Genomic DNA, 19,356 nt, shown 5'->3' on the forward strand with positions numbered 1-19,356 from the left:
TGTTGCACCCTCGACAACTACTGTGATTATTATTATTTGACCATGCTGGTCATTTATGAACATTTGAACATCTTGGCCATGTTCTGTTATAATCTCCACCCGGCACAGCTAGAAGAGGACTGGCCACTCCTCATAGCCTGGTTCCTCTCTAGGTTTCTTTCTAGGTTTCGGCCTTTCTAGGGAGTTTTTCCTAGCCACCGTGCTTCTACAACTGCATTCCTTGCTGTTTGGGGTTTTAAGCTGTGTTTCTGTACAGCACTTTGAGATATCAGCTGATGTAAGAAGGGCTATATAAATACATTTGATTTGATTTTATGGACGATATGTACTGTTCTTTCCCACTCATAAACCTACTTTTGTATTTATTTGCTTATTTGTGATGAATATCAAATGATTTTGATGTAGAACATGAAGAGTGGAATATAGTGTCACGCCCTGGTCTTAGTATTCTGTGTTTTCTTTATTATGTTGGTTAGGCAAGGGTGTGACATGGGTGATTTATGTGTCTTGTTTTGTCTAGGGGTTTTGTAGTCTATGGGGTTGTGTTCAGTTGAGTGTTCTAGGTAAGTCTATGGTTGCCTGGAGTTGTTCTCAATCAGAGGCAGGTGTTTATCGTTGTCTCTGATTGGGAACCATATTTAAGCAGCCATATTCTTTACAGTGCCTTGCGAAAGTATTCGGCCCCCTTGAACTTTGCGACCTTTTGCCACATTTCAGGCTTCAAACATAAAGATATAAAACTGTATTTTTTTGAGAAGAATCAACAACAAGTGGGACACAATCATGAAGTGGAACAACATTTATTGGATATTTCAAACTTTTTTAACAAATCAAAAACTGAAAAATTGGGCGTGCAAAATTATTCAGCCCAAGCTTTAAACATCCCAAGGAGCACTGTGCAAGCGATAATATTGAAATGGAAGGAGTATCAGACCACTGCAAATCTACCAAGACCTGGTCGTCCCTCTAAACTTTCAGCTCATACAAGGAGAAGACTGATCAGAGATGCAGCCAAGAGGCCCATGATCACTCTGGATGAACTGCAGAGATCTACAGCTGAGGTGGGAGACTCTGTCCATAGGACAACAATCAGTCGTATATTGCACAAATCTGGCCTTCATGGAAGAGTGGCAAGAAGAAAGCCATTTCTTAAAGATATCCATAAAAAGTGTTGTTTAAAGTTTTCCACAAGCCACCTGGGAGACACACCAAACATGTGGAAGAAGGTGCTCTGGTCAGATGAAACCAAAATTGAACTTTTTGGCAACAATGCAAAACGTTATGTTTGGCGTAAAAGCAACACAGCTCATCACACTGAACACACCATCCCCACTGTCAAACATGGTGGTGGCAGCATCATGGTTTGGGCCTGCTTTTCTTCAGCAGGGACAGGGAAGATGGTTAAAATTGATGGGAAGATGGATGGAGCCAAATACAGGACCATTCTGGAAGAAAACCTGATGGAGTCTGCAAAAGACCTGAGACTGGGACGAAGATTTGTCTTCCAACAAGACAATGATCCAAAACATAAAGCAAAATCTACAATGGAATGGTTCAAAAATAAACATATCCAGGTGTTAGAATGGCCAAGTCAAAGTCCAGACCTGAATCCAATCGAGAATCTGTGGAAAGAACTGAAAACTGCTGTTCACAAATGCTCTCCATCCAACCTCACTGAGCTCGAGCTGTTTTGCAAGGAGGAATGGGAAAAAATGTCAGTCTCTGGATGTGCAAAACTGATAGAGACATACACCAAGCGACTTACAGCTGTAATCGCAGCAAAAGGTGGCGCTACAAAGTATTAACTTAAGGGGGCTGAATAATTTTGCACGCCCAATTTTTCAGTTTTTGATTTGTTAAAAAAGTTTGAAATATCCAATAAATGTTGTTCCACTTCATGATTGTGTCCCACTTGTTGTTGATTCTTCACAAAAAAATACAGTTTTATATCTTTATGTTTGAAGCCTGAAATGTGGCAAAAGGTCGCAAAGTTCAAGGGGGCCGAATACTTTCGCAAGGCACTGTAGGTATCTTGTGGGTGATTGTTCCTGTCTCTGTGTTTTGCACCAGTTAGGACTGTTTTGCCACGGTTTCTTATTTTGTATAGTGTTCACGTTTTCATCTTTCATTAAAGATTTTTATAAATAACCACGCTGCATTTTGGTCCTCCTCTCCTTCCCAGGAAGAAAACTGTTACTTTCTCTGCGTGACCTATATGTATTTTGGCATGCTAATGGTTTTTCCACAAAGTCTCAGTTCCACACAACCTGGTTCCCTTCCTGAGCCAGCTTCCTATTTAACACCTGGATTTCCAATAAGGGAAATCTAAAAAAAAATGTTTTTAAAAACTCTCCAGGGGTTTGGATCCAAAACCAAAGTCCAGTCAAACCAGTATGCCTCTGACAAAAGACTGACTTTCTAGTTGGCTGACGTTTCATTTATCGCAACGTAAAAGTGTTTTAGCATCACATGGAAGTAAAAGGTAATAGTAAAGAGTGTAGGGAAATGACTTAACTGGGCACACATTGCTGAATGTGCACTGAAATCATGACACATGAAACAGATGAAGCTGGCGAGCAGAAGTCCCCTACTCCATTTTGAATGTAATTACTAGTTAGTACTGGGTCTAAAGCTGTTAACATCTCTTTTTGCCTACTTAGCATTACACTGTATCTTTAAACCTAGGAGCTGAATCTAACTTTCCATACAGTAGGTCTCCCTTAACACCCTCATTCTTTCCCCTCACTTGTGGTCTAGCCTATTTCAAGAACATAATCCCTTGAAGGATATTTATAAGGGACTCTACTGTTTAGAAAGAGGGCTGCCAGATTTGAGTTTTTTTTTGAGCTGAATATTATCCCTGAGTATTTGTAACAACAAATTGGTTCAGATATTAGATTAGCTTGCCCAGCCTACAGGGGAAGTTAATGAGTCATTACTTTTAATTTAGACCGATGAAAATTCAATTCATGGTGACACAACTCAAAGTTTCTAATGTTAGTAATTTGGGCACTTGCAATAAACTGCTAAACTTCCACTGGAAGAAGTTACAATGATGTTACAACACTTTTCATCAAATGCCTTGTTTCTAGTCTGACTCTGAATAACATAAAAACATGCCAGTAGATTTCTATCACCCGAGTCTCCCTCATGTTAGCAAATCCAAGTGAAGATAATCTTTCATTTACTGTCTATAAACAGACTCTTCGCTATTCAAGATAGTTTACATTTCAGCAGCAGTTGTACAATAAAATATAAACATCAACTTTATAGTTAAACATGTTCCAACCATTCTACAATCAACAATCATTCTGCAGTGATTGAAATCCTTTGCAACATGTCTCAACATGGTAGACATTAGTAGTCAAACACCTCTTCATCCTAATAGCCTATTTTCCATTAAAGCAGTAATGCAGGCTGCTGCTGTGGCCGCCTGATGACGGTGAGGTTTTAAAAAGGCAGACTGACACAACGTGCATCACAGTGAGACCAGCCTGGCACACGTCCAACAGCTCCCATTGAGACGGTTACTTTACCAGGAAGACATGCAATGACCACTGCAGGGAGAACATCCAGCTAGGAGAAATGAGTCACATTGGTGGGGGTGGATTTCACAAGCCCACTATTCACTGCAGTCCAACTGTACTTCAATGGACATATTCTCATGCTGAGGTTTAGAAAGGCCATTCCCAATTAGCAACCGTTGTATTTCAGTTGGAGAAGTGGTAAAGGACGAGAACGTGTGATAATAGCAATGGTGAGACATAGCCAGAATCAATCCATTAGCCGACTAGATTTTCGCTTTGTTATCAACTGGCAGTAGGTATGAGTTTGGGTGGATCTGAGGTGACTCAAATCACTGTCTTGTAGGGGTTAAATTAGGGCCTTGACACAGCTGGTCCATGCACACTCAGTCATTTGTCTGTGATTGGAGTTGTAATTACAGGGGTCTGAAAAGGGGTGACATACCCAACATCAGATAACAAACACAGGTAACTATAGTGAGGACTTCTATTCACCCGCAAAACATATTTATTCATGACGAAATGCATAGATGGCATATTTGGGCTTCTTTGCTCTCTCCTTAACTGAAAAAGAATGTTACAAGAGTGGATGAGTTTCTTTTCAGGAAATACCCCATGCTCTCTTTGTATTCTGTCAGTTCCCTCTAAAGATGCCACTGCAGCTGCTTTCCATTACCTGCCCTATAACTGTGGTGATGGAGGTATGTCCTCACTCCCCATTGCATGGACTGTATCATGGACCATAGATAAAATTGACAAGGAAAGCATGTCTCTCCTGGCATTAATGATTTTATAGTAGCTTACAAAAGTATAGTTTGAGAGTGTCCAAATCATAACTGCTTATGCAACATCAGGTATAGAATAACATGTGCATACATGTTGTACATCAAGGCTAATGCAAAGTTTAAACTGTGAGTAAAGAAACATATTAATAGTCTAAGTCAAAGTGCAGTATATCTAAATCTTACCTTCATTGTGTCCCAGCAGCTCTCTAATAAAGGTCAGCGTGAAGAGGAAAAGGATGTGGAATCGTGACATGCCAACACGGTCTTGAAGCGCAAATATTCAGATTAAAAGTGGTTCCACTGGGCATCTACTGTAGCCAAGGTGGAGACCATTGACTAACATACAGCGCAGAAAATTTGAAGGCAACAATGAAACCGTTAATTCATCGAATCGTTTTTTTGTTTACAGACAAAATCATTAGCGTTGTTTTTGTTATATTTCTCTAAATCAAGAATAATCCCACCAACGCTCCAGACAAACCAGCCTTGCGCCAATTTTTACTGACAAAGTCCTCCTCGTTTATCACATTTACTGTTCGAGAAGTTACCGCTGGGAGGCGTTGTTGGACTACTTATAAGGGCTACCATAAAGGGCTATGATACCGACTGGTTGGGCTAACTGCGCACGCAAGAGGGGCAAATAAATTATACATTAAAGCGCCAGTCAGCGATTGAAACCAGCGCTCAACCAGTTCGCAGCAAGTCGGACGTGCTAGTTCCGGCAAAAGTCACAATAACTACATTTCTATTAGAAAACCACAGGCTGCTGATGCCGATAGCCCACTCGTGTCTGCCTTGGTTTTACGAGATAAAGACCTGAGCTTTCACCCTGATGACTGTACGCATTTTTAGTGTGTTTAAAGGGGCAATCTGCAGTTGCTTCATCCATTTTTGGACTTCTGAATTAATGACATTTGCCCATTTGATTCTTGAAGAATATAACGTCTGACCCAATGAGCCAAATTCAACTCTCGCACCCAAACAATATAAGCTTGTTTCACTCCAATGTTTGTAAACAAATTAATAAAAACAAAAACTATACCACCTCAAAACTATAACTTTGATATCATGGTCAGTCCTTGTATCCATAGTTATATATATGAATTTGAGAGTGGTTGCATTTCTCCAGCCCCATCCCTCAGTTTTTTACCGAAACGGTTGAGAAGAACGCTTTGTTATTGCTGCACGTGTATAGCGGCATTACTCTTGTATCTTGTAGCGTTTGTATTTGTCATGTGTATACTGTCTCATCCGATTAGCCACAACTGACGTTTCCTCTATGAAAAATTAAGTTATTATATTCTGTTCTATTATATTATTTTGGAACATCGTAAATACAAGCGAAATAAAACTTCCCATAAATCCTAGGAATTAATATTTTCCTCACAGGAAAGTGAATCGGGATCAGTGACGACACTTCCCTTCTCCTTGGATTCTGTGATTTGTCGACAAAAGTTTTCCAGCAAGACGTTGTGGAAGTGTTTTTTTTTTCTTCTCTCACTTAGTAACAACGATACTTTTTGATTGCCAATTTCTGCGAAATAGCCATAATGTCTCCCCCATCAAGAAGGCTTCAAACTAAGCCAGTGATTACATGTCTCAAGACCTTTCTTATTTCTTACAGTCTCATATTTTGGGTAAGTGTTCACTTGTAAATAACTGATGCAAGCAAGCTACGGTAACAATGGGCTAAGTGTGCGGCGATGCCTAAATTCCAAAAGGAATTTCCAAACGAATAACGTAATGCTTTGGCTGAAACGTAAGAACTCGAGTTATTGAAAATAAAACATTTCCCTGTAATAGTTAGAAAACACTGTTGGAAAATAATCACTTAATTGTTGGAAATAGCGAAGCTTCGAGCTACTTTACATTATTTATGCGCAGATGCTGTCTGTGAAAGTTGTGCGTTTATCCACCGCGACAACGTTGCAAAGCCACGTTACATTGTTTCTTTTTTGTTTTGAGCGTTGCGGCTCGCGAGTGGCGCAGCGTTCTAAGGCACTGCATTTCAGCGCTAGAGGCGTCACTACAGACCCTGGTTCGATCACGGGCTGTATAACAACCTGCCATGATCGGGAATCCTATAGGGCGGCGTACAATTGGCCCAGCGTCGTTAGGGTTTGGCCGGGGTAGGCCGTTATGGTAAATTAGGAATTTGTTCTTAAGTCACTTGTCTGCTTAAATAAAGGTCAAATAAAATAAAAAATAAAACATTTTAAAGGTTTGATTGCGGGGATCTTGGTGACATTCGTAGACAAACTGTCAGATGTTGGGAACGACTATTCGAAGTTAGGCCTGGTTGTTGATTGAGATACAATCTCAGACAGCCAGCACTCTTACTAAATAACTATTATGATCTCAAATGGTGTTTCTTCACAGTTTATATTATTCTATCTACGACATTAATCAAACGTGGCTTTTATGGGTTCAAAGTTCATGACAACACATCTCTGTCATTTATTGCTATATGGAGGGTGATTTGTATAATTCATGGTCCAATGGACTGATGACTGCAGTCCATGAGTATATGACTCTGGTAAAAGTAAGGGATATTATACAAAGGAAGATGCTGAGCTCACTGATGTGAGACCATGGGCTATTATTGGTTGTGTCGGTGAGGGGGGCTGGGTTAAATCAACTTTTATTGGTCACATACACTAGGTTAGCAGATGTTACTGCGAGTGTAGCGAAATGCTTGTGCTTCTAGATCTGACAGTGCAGTAATATATCTAACAATTCCTCAACAAAACCTAATATACACAATCTAGTAAAGGAATGGGATGAGAATATATAAGTATAAAATATTTGGACGAGCAGTGACCGAGCAGCTACGATGCAATAGATGGTGAAGGATACAGTATACATCATATACATATGAGATGAGTAATGTGAAATATGTAAACATTCTTAAAGTGGCATTATTAAAGTGACCAGCGTTCCATTTATTAAAGTGGCCAATGATATCAAGTCTGTAGCTAAGCAGCCGCCTGTCTGTGCTAGTGGTGACTGTTTAACAATCAGTCACCATAGATAGAAGCTCTTTTTCAATCTCTCTGCCCCAGCTTTGATGCACCTGTACTGACCTCGCCTTCTGGATGGAAGTGGGGTGAATGGGTAGTGATTCGGGTGGTTATTGTCCTTGAATATCTTTTTTGCCTTCCTGTGACATCGGGTGTTGTAGGTGTCCTGGAGGGCAGGTAGTTTGCCCCTGGTGATCCGTTGTGCAGACCACACCACCCTCTGGAGAGCCCTGTGGTTGTGGGCGGTGCAGTTGCCGTACCAGGCGGTGATACACCCCAACAGGATGCTCTCAATTGTGCACCTGTAAAAGGTAGTGAGGGTTTTCGGTGACAAGCCAAATAAAATTCTGCATCCTGTTGCGCCTTCACCACACTATCAGTGTGCGTGGACCATTTCAATTTGTCGGTGATATGTACACAGAGGAACTTAAAACGCTCCACTTTCTCCACTACTGTCCTGTCGATGTGGATAGGGGGGTGCTCCCTTTGCTGTTTCCTGTAGTCCACAATCATCTCTTTTTGTTTTGCTGACATTGAGTGAGAGGTTATTTTCCTGACACCACACTCCGAGGACCCTCACCTCCTCCCTGTAGGCCGTCTCGTTGTTGTTGGTAATCAAGCTTACCACTGTAGTGTCTGCAAACGTAATGATTGAGTTGTAGGCGTGCATGGCCACGCAGTCATGGGTGAACAGGGAGTACAGGAGAGGGCTAAGAATGCACCCTTGTGAGGCCACAGTGTTGAGGGTCAACGGAGTGGAGATGTTGTTTCCTACCTTCACCACCTGGGGCAGCCAGTCAGGAAGTCCTGGACTCAGTTTCACAGGGCGGGTTCGAGACCCAGGGTCTTAAGCTTAATGATTAGTTTGGAGGGTACTATGGTGTTGAATGCTGAGCTGTAGTCAATGAACAGCATTCTTACGTAGGTATTCCTCTTGTCCAGATGGGTTAGGGCAGCGTGATGGCGATTGCATCGTCTGGACCTATTGGGGCGGTAAGCAAATTGGAGGTGGTCTAGGGTGACAGGTAAGGTGGAGGTGATATGGTCCTTGACTAGTCTCTCAAAGCACTTCATGATGACACAGAGAGTCATTTAGTTCAACCTTAGCTTTCTTGGGAACAGGAACAGTGGTGGCCATCTTGAAGCATGTGGGGACCGCAGACTGGGATAGGGATCGATTGAATATCAATCCCTTTTGATATTCCATGTAAGCTCCATGCTGACTTTCCCTTCTTGTTGTAGGCATTTATACCAACTTCAAAGCTGTTTCAGATGTGTACTGGCCCCTGACATCACACTGAGCTGAATATAATTGTTAGGTGTTCAAGGTGTATAATAAATACGTTTTTTTTTTTCTCGCTTTAAATCTTGAGTTTGTGTCAGAACTAGGTCAAATCTCTGAAACATCCCCTAGGGACATTACCTGAGATTGGAGCTGACTGTCTGTGCTTTCTCCCAGTTTACAGGGGTTATCCTTCTGGCTGTTGGAGTATGGGGGAAGGTGAGCCTGGAAGCTTATTTCCAGCTGGCCTCTGAGAAGAGCACCAACGCACCATATGTCCTCATCGGGACTGGAGCCATCATCATCACTTTTGGCCTGTTTGGTTGCTTCGCTACATGCCGCGGTAGCCCATGGATGCTGAAGCTGGTCAGTTACACTGTGATGTGTTACATTTTGTATTTGCACATTCTCCACAGATGTTTGTCTTTGTTGTATGTAAATTGATGTGTCGTTTCTCTCCCCTCAGTATGCCATGTTCCTGGTGCTGGTGTTCATAGCTGAGTTTGTGGCCGGCATCTCTGGCTTCTTATTCAGACATGAGGTATTAGTTCAAAAGTAGTGTTCCCACATCTAACCATTTACCAGGTGCTGGGTACCAAAACGGTTATATATAAGGAATGGACATATCTGTGCACTGAGGGATGTTCCCATATAGTTTACTGCAACGTCTGGAAGACGTTCAGGTCGAAATGTTGCGGTGAACTATAGATACACCAATGTGCGGGTACTTCTGAGGTTACTTACAATACACTTGACATTACTATAGGGTTCAGTTGGCCCCAAATCAAACCCAGTTCATGTTTGGTTTCTTGCAGATAAAGGCTGTATTAGGTGATGCCTATAAAGACGCTGTGACGAACTACAATACCACTGACCCCAAAAGCTCTGCGGTTGACAACATCCAGAAGACTGTAAGTGGTATCCTGTTATTCAATGCGAAGCCTAACTGTGTTTGGTTCCTTTGCAAATAACACAAAACATGTTGTTTAGAGAAATGGCAGCTGAATTTAATCAAAGACCCTGTAGAAGTGTTGCTATAAACAACTTCTATAGTACAGATGTTTACGCTTCACTATCTGTTTTCAGAGTTGCATAGAGCTTGTTGGTATACTATTGTATTAGGTTATGATCCTCCTCTACCATTATTGAATAACTCATTGATGTACAATAGAACCACCTTTTAACATGATCTGATTTAGTATGATAGTTTAGTATGATTTAGTGTCCCTGCACATTGTAAATATGGCATTCGCACTGACACTTAAAAAAAAATATATAGCCACTGAGCCTGTATATAGCCACTGAGCCTGCTACTGAGCCTGTATATAGCTACTGAGCCTGTATATAGCTACTGAGCCTGTATATAGCTACTGAGCCTGTATATAGCCACTGAGCCTGCTACTGAGCCTGTATGTAGCCACTGAGCCTGTATATAGCTACTGAGCCTGTATATAGCTACTGAGCCTGTATATAGCCACTGAGCCTGCTACTGAGCCTGTATGTAGCCACTGAGCCTGTATATAGCTACTGAGCCTGTATATAGCTACTGAGCCTGTATATAGCTACTGAGCCTGCCACTGAGCCTGCTACTGAGCCTGTATGTAGCCACTGAGCCTGTATATAGCCACTGAGCCTGCTATTGAGCCTGTATATAGCTACTGAGCCTGTATATAGCCACTGAGCCTGCTACTGAGCCTGTATATAGCCACTGAGCCTGCTACTGAGCCTGTATATAGCTACTGAGCCTGTATATAGCTACTGAGCCTGTATATAGCTACTGAGCCTGTATATAGCCACTGAGCCTGCTACTGAGCCTGTATGTAGCCACTGAGCCTGTATATAGCCACTGAGCCTGCTACTGAGCCTGTATATAGCTACTGAGCCTGTATATAGCTACTGAGCCTGTATATAGCTACTGAGCCTGTATATAGCCACTGAGCCTGCTACTGAGCCTGTATGTAGCCACTGAGCCTGTATATAGCTACTGAGCCTGTATATAGCTACTGAGCCTGTATATAGCCACTGAGCCTGCTACTGAGCCTGTATGTAGCCACTGAGCCTGTATATAGCTACTGAGCCTGTATATAGCTACTGAGCCTGTATATAGCTACTGAGCCTGTATATAGCCACTGAGCCTGCTACTGAGCCTGTATGTAGCCACTGAGCCTGTATATAGCCACTGAGCCTGCTATTGAGCCTGTATATAGCTACTGAGCCTGTATATAGCCACTGAGCCTGCCACTGAGCCTGTATATAGCCACTGAGCCTGTATATAGCCACTGAGCCTGTATATAGCCACTGAGCCTGTATATAGCCACTGATCCTGTATATAGCCACTGAGCCTGTATATAGCCACTGAGCCTGTATATAGCCACTGAGCCTGTATATAGCCACTGAGCCTGTATATAGCCACTGAGCCTGTATATAGCCATTGAGCCTGTATATACAGTGGGAGAACAAGTATTTGATAACCTGCAAAATTGACAGTGTTTCCTACTTACAAAGCATGTAGAGGTCTGTAATTTTTATCATAAGGTACACTTCAACTGTGAGACGGAATCTAAAAAAAAAATCCAGAAAATCACATTGTATGATTTTTAAGGAATTAATTAGCATTTTATTGCATGACATAAATATTTGATACTTAAGAAAAGCAGACCTTAATATTTGGTACGGAAACCTTGCAATTAGAGATCATACATTTCCTGTAGTTCTTGACCAGGTTTGCACACACTGCAGCAGGGATTTTGGCCCCTCCTCCATACAGACCTTCTCCAGATCCTTCAGGTTTCGTGGCTGTCGCTGGGCAATACGGACTTTCAGCTCCCTCCAAAGATTTTCTATTGGGTTCAGGTCTGTAGACTGGCTAGGCCACTCCAGGACCTTGATGCTTCTTACGGAGCCACTCCTTAGTTGTCCTGGTGTGTTTCAGGTCGTTGTCATGCTGGAAGACCCAGCCACGACCCATCTTCAATGCTCTTACTGAGGGAAGGAGGTTGTTGGCCAAGATCTCGCGATACATGGCCCCATCCATCCTCCCCTCATTACGGTGCAGTCGTCCTGTCCCCTTTGCAGAAAAGCCTCCCCAAAGAATGATGTTTCCACCTCCATGCTTCACGGTTGGGATGGTGTTCTTGGGGGTTGTACTCAGCCTTCTTCTTCCTCCAAACATGGTGAGTGGAGTTTAGACCAAAAACTCTATTTTTGTCTCATCAGACCACATGACCTTCTCCCATTCCTCCTCTGGATCATCCAGATGGTCATTGGCAAACTTCAGATGGGCCTGGACATGCGCTGACTTGAGCAGGGGGACCTTGCGTGCGCTGCAGGATTTTAATCCATGACGGCGTAGTGTGTTACTAATGGGTTTTCTTTGAGACTGTGGTCCCAGCTCTCTTCAGGTCATTGACCAGGTCCAGCCGTGGTAGTTCTGGGCTGATCCCTCACCTTCCTCATGATCATTGATGCCCCACGAGGGGAGATCTTGCATGGAGCCCCAGACTGAGGGTGATTGACTGTCATCTTGAACTTCTTCCATTTTCTAATAATTGCGCCAACAGTTGATGCCTTCTTACCAAGCTGCTTGCCTATTGTCCTGTAGCCCATCCCAGCCTTGTGCAGGTCTACACTTTTATCCCAGATGTCCTTACACAGCTTTCTGGTCTTGGCTATTGTGGAGAGGTTGGCGTCTGTTTGATTGAGTGTGTAGACAGGTGTCTTTTATACAGGTAATGATTGGAGAACAGGAGGAATTCTTAAAGAAAAACTAACAGGTCTGTGAGAGCCAGAATTCTTACTGGTTGGTAGGTGATCAAATACTTATGTCATGCAATAAAATGCAAATGAATTACTTAAATCATACAATGTGATATTCTGGATTTTTGTTTTATATTCCGTCTCTCACAGTTGACGTGTACCTATGATAAAAATGACAGACCTCTTCATGCTTTGTAAGTAGGAAAACCTGCTCTCCCCACTGTATAGCTACTGAGCCTGTATATAGCTACTAGAGTTCAACCGACTTATGATTTTTCAACGCCGATACCAATTATTGGAGGACCAAAAAAAGCAGATACCGACTCACAATTGGCCTAGCGTCGTCCGGGTTAGGGAGGGTTTGGCTGGTAGGGATATCCTTGTCTCATCGTGCACTAGCGACTCCTGTGGCGGGCCGGGTGCAGTGCACGCTAACCAGGTCTCCAGGTGTACGGTGTTTCCTCCGACACATTGGTGCGGCTGGCTTCCGGGTTGGATGCGCGCTGTGTTAAGAAGCAGTGCGGCTTGGTTGGGTTGTGTATCGGAGGATGCATGGCTTTCGACCTTCATCTCTCCTGAGCCCGTACGGGAGTTGTAGCGATGAGACAAGATAGAAACTACTAACAATTGGATACCACGAAATTGGGGAGAAAAGGGTGGAACACTTATTTTAACTTAATATAATACCTTTGACTATTGGATGTTCTTATAGGTACTTTAGTATTGCCAGTGTAACAGTATAGCTTCCATCCCTCTCCTTGCCGCTACCTGGGCTCAAACCAGGAACACATCGACAACAGCCACCCTCGAAGCAGCGTTACCCATGCAGAGCAAGGTGAACAACTACAAGTCTCAGAGCGTGTGACGTTTGAAATGCTATTAGCGCGCACCCGCTAACTAGCTAGCCATTTCACACCGGTTACACCAGTCTAATCTCGTGAGTTGATAGGCATGAAGTCATAAACAGCGCAATGCTTCAAGATTTGCGAAGAGCTGCTGGCAAAACGCACAAAAGTACTGTTTGAATGAATGCTTACGAGCCTGTTGGTGCCTACCATCGCTCAGTCAGACTGCTCTATCAAATCATAGACTTAATTATAACATAACACACAGAAATACGAGCCGTAGGTCATTAATATGATCGAATCCGTAAACTATCATTTCGAAAACAAAACGTTTATTATTTCAGTGAAATATGGAACCGCTCCGTATTTTATCTAACGGATGGCATCCCTAAGTCTAAATATTGCTGTTACATTGCACAACCTTCAGTGTTATGTCAATTATATAAAATTCTGGCAAATTAATTCGCAATGAGTCAGGCTGCCCAAACTGTTGCATATACCCTGACTCTGCGTGCAATGAACGCAAGAGAAGTGACACAATTTCACCTGGTTAATATAGCCTGCTAACCTTTCTTTTAGCTAAATATGCAAGTTTAAAAATATCTACTTCTGTGTATTGATTTTAAGAAAGGCATTGATGTTTATGGTTAGGTACAGGTTGGAGCAACGACAGTCCTTTTCACGAATGCGCACCGCATCGATTATATGCAATGCAGGACACGCTAGATACACTAGTAATATCATCAACCATAGCTAGTGATTTATGATTGATTGTTTTTTATAAGATAAGTTTAATGCTAGCTAGTAACTTACCTTGGCTTCTTACTGCATTCGCGTAACAGGCAGGCTCCTCGTGAGGCAGGTGGTTAGAGCGTTGGACTAGTTAACTGTAAGGTTGCAATATTGAATCCCTGAGCTGACAATGTAAAAATCTGTTGTTCTGCCCCTGAACAAGGCAGTTAACCCACTGTTCGTAGGCCGTCATTGAAAATAAGAATGTGTTCTTAACTGACTTGCCTCATTTAAATAAAGTTGTAAAAAAAAATGTAAAAACGGCGTGCAAAAATACCCATTTCCGATTAATCGGTCGACCTCTAATAGGTACTGAGTCTGGTACTGAGCCTATATATAGCTACTGACCCTGTATGTAGCTACTGACCCTGTATGTAGCTACTGACCCTGTATGTAGCTTGCCTAATTTCTCATGTTCTTCTGTTCTACTTGACTTTTTTTTTATAAAAACATGTATAGTACTACCAACATTAATTACTGAATTGTTGGGAAAAAGCAAGCAAGCAAAGTAATTTCACTGTACTGGTGCACGTGACATTGAAACTTGATTTGTCCACATGGCTAAGTCAACCATAGAATTAGGAATTGGAAGTTAAAATTGTTATTTCCTCTTGATAATTAGTAAATGTGTGTTTTGTGCAGTTGCACTGCTGTGGAGTGGAAAGTTACACGGACTGGAACACAACAAAGTACTTCAAAGACCAAGGCATCCCTGACAGCTGTTGCAAAGAGAACACTGTCTGCCCTGTCGAGGACCTCAAGAACCTTGACAGGGCTCTCAACTTGGTGTATCACCCGGTGAGAGCACTGCCGCATATCATTATCAATCATATCATACAGAATTATGTCAGAGCTGTGGTTCATAGTTTACTTTTAGGCTAAGTATTGCCAGTCCAGTATGCGCAATGAACAGCTATAACCTTGTGAAACCATATTTATTTTCCTTCTGCTTAACATGTTTTAGGGCTGCTTCACGAAGGTGACCACTTTGATGGAGTCTAACCTGGGGATCATTGCCGGAATGTCTTTTGGAATTGCATTCTTCCAGGTACATCCACTGAAGAGCCTTTATTTGATATTGGCCTGTAGGCATAATAATCTCTAGGGGAGAAAATGTACAATGTTATTACCAGTAGCATAGATCTTGAAATGTTGTTAGATCAAGAAAATTATAGATTTCCCTTTTTCTTTTAAAACATGAAGTGAGTGCATGTCAATTTTGTCTTCACATCCCAATTGAAACTCTTAACTTTCTGCCTAGCTCATTGGGGTGTTCTTGGCCTGCTGCTTGTCTCGATACATCACCAACAACCAGTACGAGATGGTCTAGCAGTGTCCTTTCACAGGTAGTACCCTACATGGACTAGTACTGGGGGATCCCATGCCTCATATTGTTATTGAAGTCATGTCTTTAGAGTGCCCAAAATGTACCTGTTATTGTCACACAGTACACTATACTGGAACCCCTGCACTTGGTTTGGTCACTTAAGTTGCTGTGTACCAGCTTCTTGATTCTCCCTCTATGGACGAGAGCATTTTCATGTAAGGAAATGCCTCCCTCTCCACATCTATAGTATTCATTACCCAGGAAGGTGATCATGTTGAAATGTGGTACAGTGTATCAGTAATATGCTCAACAGATGAGTAAGACCAGTGGCTGAAATCCCCAACCTGATGTAACATTGATTAGTGTTATATCAGGTTCATTTCATATTTTTTTTAAACAGCAACTGCATTGTTGGTTAAAAGGGCTTGTTGTATTTGGCACGTGACAATACAATTATATTGTTGATGCACCAATCAAACACATGGGGATGTTAATGACTACAACCCTTCTAACATGTCAAATGTCTTTAGAATTTTTGTTTTACATTTTTTTGCAGGTCACTAACGGGCAGGTCATGACGCACACCGATTCAAAGGGAACGCGCATAGTTTTAATCCTTGGTCTATGTGTAATGGTTCTGTCATTTCAGAATTCACTCTCGCTGACACTCACTTTTCAATGGCAACCAGACTGAAGGGAAAAAGTTATTGGAAACCATAAGGGATCGATTTCTGCAGTTCTCCATCGTTTTGATTAAGCTTTGTCTTGCTAAGGCTAGTGGAATACAGTTTGTGCTTGAATGTTCATTTGGGATTCACAGACTTTATAAATGTAATATTTTTCATTCATTGTCTGTTTTAATGTTATTATAAATGACATATGTATTGCAATTTATTTGGTGAGCTTAGCAAAAATATTCATGTTTGTTATGTCCATATTCATTTCATTCTTCATCATAATTGCTGCCGTCATATTCTAGTTATATGGCATCTTGTGGTTAGGGATCTTACTGTAGTCTGCTATTTTCATGTTCAGCATTACAGTGACTGTAGTAGTGACTAATAAGGCCATCTGTAACACCACAGTAACTTCCATCCATCTCTTCTGTGGAGACGGGGAGAAAAGTATTGGAAGTTGTGTAGTAGCCTTTGCGGGTAGAGGGATGGATTGCATGCTGTGGACACTTAGTTTAATAGAGAAGAGAACAATTATACACCACCATGATTCTCGTGGGAACGTAAAGGTGTTTTATAAGCCTTTCGTGTGATTTACTGTAACTTTGGTGTGCAAGTCTTATGTTCACGTTTTCAAAAAATATGCATTTCCTCAGATGAAAATAATTGTCAGTGTTAATGGTTGTTGATTTGTGGAAACCGCATGTAAAATACTTGAAAAATAATAATAAAGGTACCTAAACTCTTTAAAACAACTGGGTCGCATTCGAATGAGACTGTTTTTTGAAGGTCTACCTTGTATTGTTTTTTTATTGAAGGAAAAGGCATGAACTGAATATACCTGGGGTGTTTTCACTAGGAACGGAATGATATGGAAAGGGGCCTACCTGACCTCATCAAATAGAAAGTTGTTTGCGTTGCAAAATGGTTTCCAGTGACTATCCCATATGGACACAGTTACTGCATGAGTTGTGTGACAGGCATACTGTTGGAATGGCGAGGATTTAAACGGTATCTACAGCTGCCCTCAGTGCAGAAATACATTTACCCCAATGTCTGTGCTGAACATTTTTATGATGGTGGGGGTTATGGAGAAACTAATGATCAGTCTCCCAAGTATCTTTGAAAGGTAACTGTTATGCTAGACCCGGACGACGACGAGTGGGATTTCTGCCTCGTGAAGAAACAAAAAGTTGTCAAGTCCTGCCTAATTTGAGTCGCCTCGTTTCGTGAAACTCATCTCAAGCATCAACATCAAGTTCCCGGCTTGATGAAGCATAGGCCTACCCTGTTCGACGCCGGTTAAGAACATTTGCCCTCATTACAATTAAGTGCTTGAAATGTATGTCATTGTGATCACTGCATCTGTTCTCCGTGAATCAACACCAAGGTCATATGGTTGTTTCAGCAGCAGCAGAGGGCTGGGCAACAGGTAAGGGTAGAACTGATTTGCAATGCTAAATCTTTATATCATAACTTCTGTGCTAGTCATCCCTGTTACCTTGTTGTTTTTTCAAAATATATGGATACCATAAAATGCTGACTTTGTTTTTATCATGCAGAAAACGTTGAGGGAGATGGACTACATACCAGCAGAGGGCACAGGAAAGCAAGAGAATGAAGTAAAATAACTGAGACCTGCCTTGGGAGTGTCTCACGGTGAGTATTCTGACCTGGGCCTGTATTCACAATTGTGTCTCAGAGTATGAGTGCTGATTTAGGACCTCCCCTGTTATATATTCTAGACTAAATCTGATTGATTGCTATTTTGTTTTTGTAACCACTGGTCCTCTATAGCTCATTTGGTAGAGCATGGTGCAATGCCAGGATAGTAGGTTCGTTTCTAGGACCACCCATACTTAAAATGTATGCATGACTAAGTCGCTTGCTCAATAACATATAAAATGTATCTTTGTTATAAGGCGTGAGGTTATAGTTGACTCTCCTTCACAGTGACAGATGTCCAGGTTGTTCAGTTCCCAAGACCAGAGAGGAGTTCTGGACATAATACATGTTTTGGCGCACACACCCAGTCTCCCTCAGATAAACTTTGTGCAATATTACACACCCATGAACTAACACACCTATAGGCCCCAAGCTCTCCTTATCCCTTAACTTAAACATCCTGAGTTAATGCCTGAACTTAACCTTAAACACTTTGAAATTTGACGTTTGAGAAACATGGATGAACGTCTAATTCGGACGTGAGACTGTGAGAGCTGGTAGGGCTTAACGTTGGCCTTCGAGAGGTGAATTAAATTGACTTATTAGATGATATGTTGTATATATTTTGTCAATATGAATATAATTCGAATGCCACGACATTATCTTTCTCCCTGAACAGATTTCATCCAGCTGACAGTGGATGCCAGCACAGCAAATAGGCATCTCATTCTGTCTGGGGACAAGAAGGAAGTGTCATTCGGCTCATATGGTTCACCTAAGCCTTCCACAGAGCTTTTCATCTCCTAAAGCTCTGTGCAGAGAGGGCCTCCAATGACGTTATTACTGGGAGGCTAACTGGGAAGGCTGTGTCGTACTTAGGCATTAGTAGGGTGTCTTGAAGGTTGGACTACTCTAGGTCCAGCTACGAGTTCTACAGGTATAGCTTTGGTTACTCTTTCATGCACAATTTAAAATAAAAAAAAATATATATATATATATTTCTTATTTCACTTTATTTAACCAGGTAGGTCAGTTGAGGACAAGTTCTCATTTATAACTGCGACCTGGCCAAGATGAAGCAAAGCAGTGCGACACAAACAACCATGCGAAGTTACACATTTCGAAGACCTTAGAAAGGCAGGGTAGGATAGATATAGGTCTGTAACAGTTTGGGTCTAGGGTGTCTTCCCCTTTGAAGAGGGGGATGGCCGCGACAGCTTTCCAATCTTTGGGGATCTCAGACGATACGAGAGGTTGAACAGGCTAGTAATAGGGGTTGCAACAATTGCGGCGGATCATTTTAGAAAGAGAGGGTCAAGATTGTCTAGCCCAGCTGATTTGTAGGGGTCCAGATTTTGCAGCTCTTTCAGAACATCAGCTATCTGGATTTGGGTGAAGGAGAAATAGGGTGGCTTGGGAAAGTTGCTATGGGGAGTGCAGAGCTGTTGACCGGGGTAGGGGTGGCCAGGTGGAAAGCATGGCCAGCCGTAGAAAAATGCTTTTTGAAATTCTCAATTACCGTGGATTTATAGGTGGTGACAGTGTTTGCTAGCCTCAGTGCAGTGGGCAGCTGGAAGGAGGTGCTCTTATTCTCCATGGACAATACTGTGTCCCAAAACTCTTTGTAGTTTGTGCTACAGGATGCAAATTTCTGTTTGAAAATGCTAGCCTTTGCTTTCCTAACTG

At 42.0% G+C, this 19,356-nt stretch overlaps 2 protein-coding genes across 5 annotated transcripts in view; one reads left to right on the forward strand and one right to left on the reverse strand.

Moving 5' to 3' along the window:
* The window catches only part of srpx2 (sushi-repeat containing protein X-linked 2), a 10,877-nt gene extending 5,207 nt beyond the window's left edge, over nucleotides 1-5,670 (reverse strand). The window contains exon 1 of one of the 3 annotated variants that reach the window (XM_021583802.2): nucleotides 4,493-5,670. In XM_021583802.2, the coding sequence (XP_021439477.2) occupies nucleotides 4,493-4,562 (70 nt within the window). In that variant the 5' untranslated portion in view covers nucleotides 4,563-5,670. The remainder of the gene's footprint in view (nucleotides 1-4,492) is intronic. The other 2 variants (XM_021583801.2, XM_036970537.1) reach the window with 2 other exon arrangements.
* A 39-nt stretch (nucleotides 5,671-5,709) lies between these two features.
* On the forward strand, nucleotides 5,710-16,760 carry LOC110504926 (tetraspanin-7). Of its 2 annotated transcripts, none has more exons than XM_021583803.2 (8): nucleotides 5,710-5,946; nucleotides 8,789-8,977; nucleotides 9,078-9,152; nucleotides 9,427-9,522; nucleotides 14,647-14,802; nucleotides 14,969-15,052; nucleotides 15,266-15,350; nucleotides 15,888-16,760. In XM_021583803.2, exons 1-7 carry the CDS (start codon nucleotides 5,860-5,862, stop codon nucleotides 15,332-15,334), a joined length of 756 nt encoding a protein of 251 aa, XP_021439478.2. In that variant the 5' UTR covers nucleotides 5,710-5,859; the 3' UTR covers nucleotides 15,335-15,350; nucleotides 15,888-16,760. The 2 variants fall into 2 exon arrangements, with proteins under 2 accessions (XP_021439478.2, XP_021439479.2); XM_021583804.2 differs by having other exon boundaries at nucleotides 15,981-16,760.
* Nucleotides 16,761-19,356: the final 2,596 nt, after the last annotated feature.

The sequence above is a fragment of the Oncorhynchus mykiss genome, chromosome 31 (assembly GCF_013265735.2).
Source record: "Oncorhynchus mykiss isolate Arlee chromosome 31, USDA_OmykA_1.1, whole genome shotgun sequence".
Classification (NCBI taxonomy): Eukaryota; Metazoa; Chordata; class Actinopteri; order Salmoniformes; family Salmonidae; genus Oncorhynchus; species Oncorhynchus mykiss.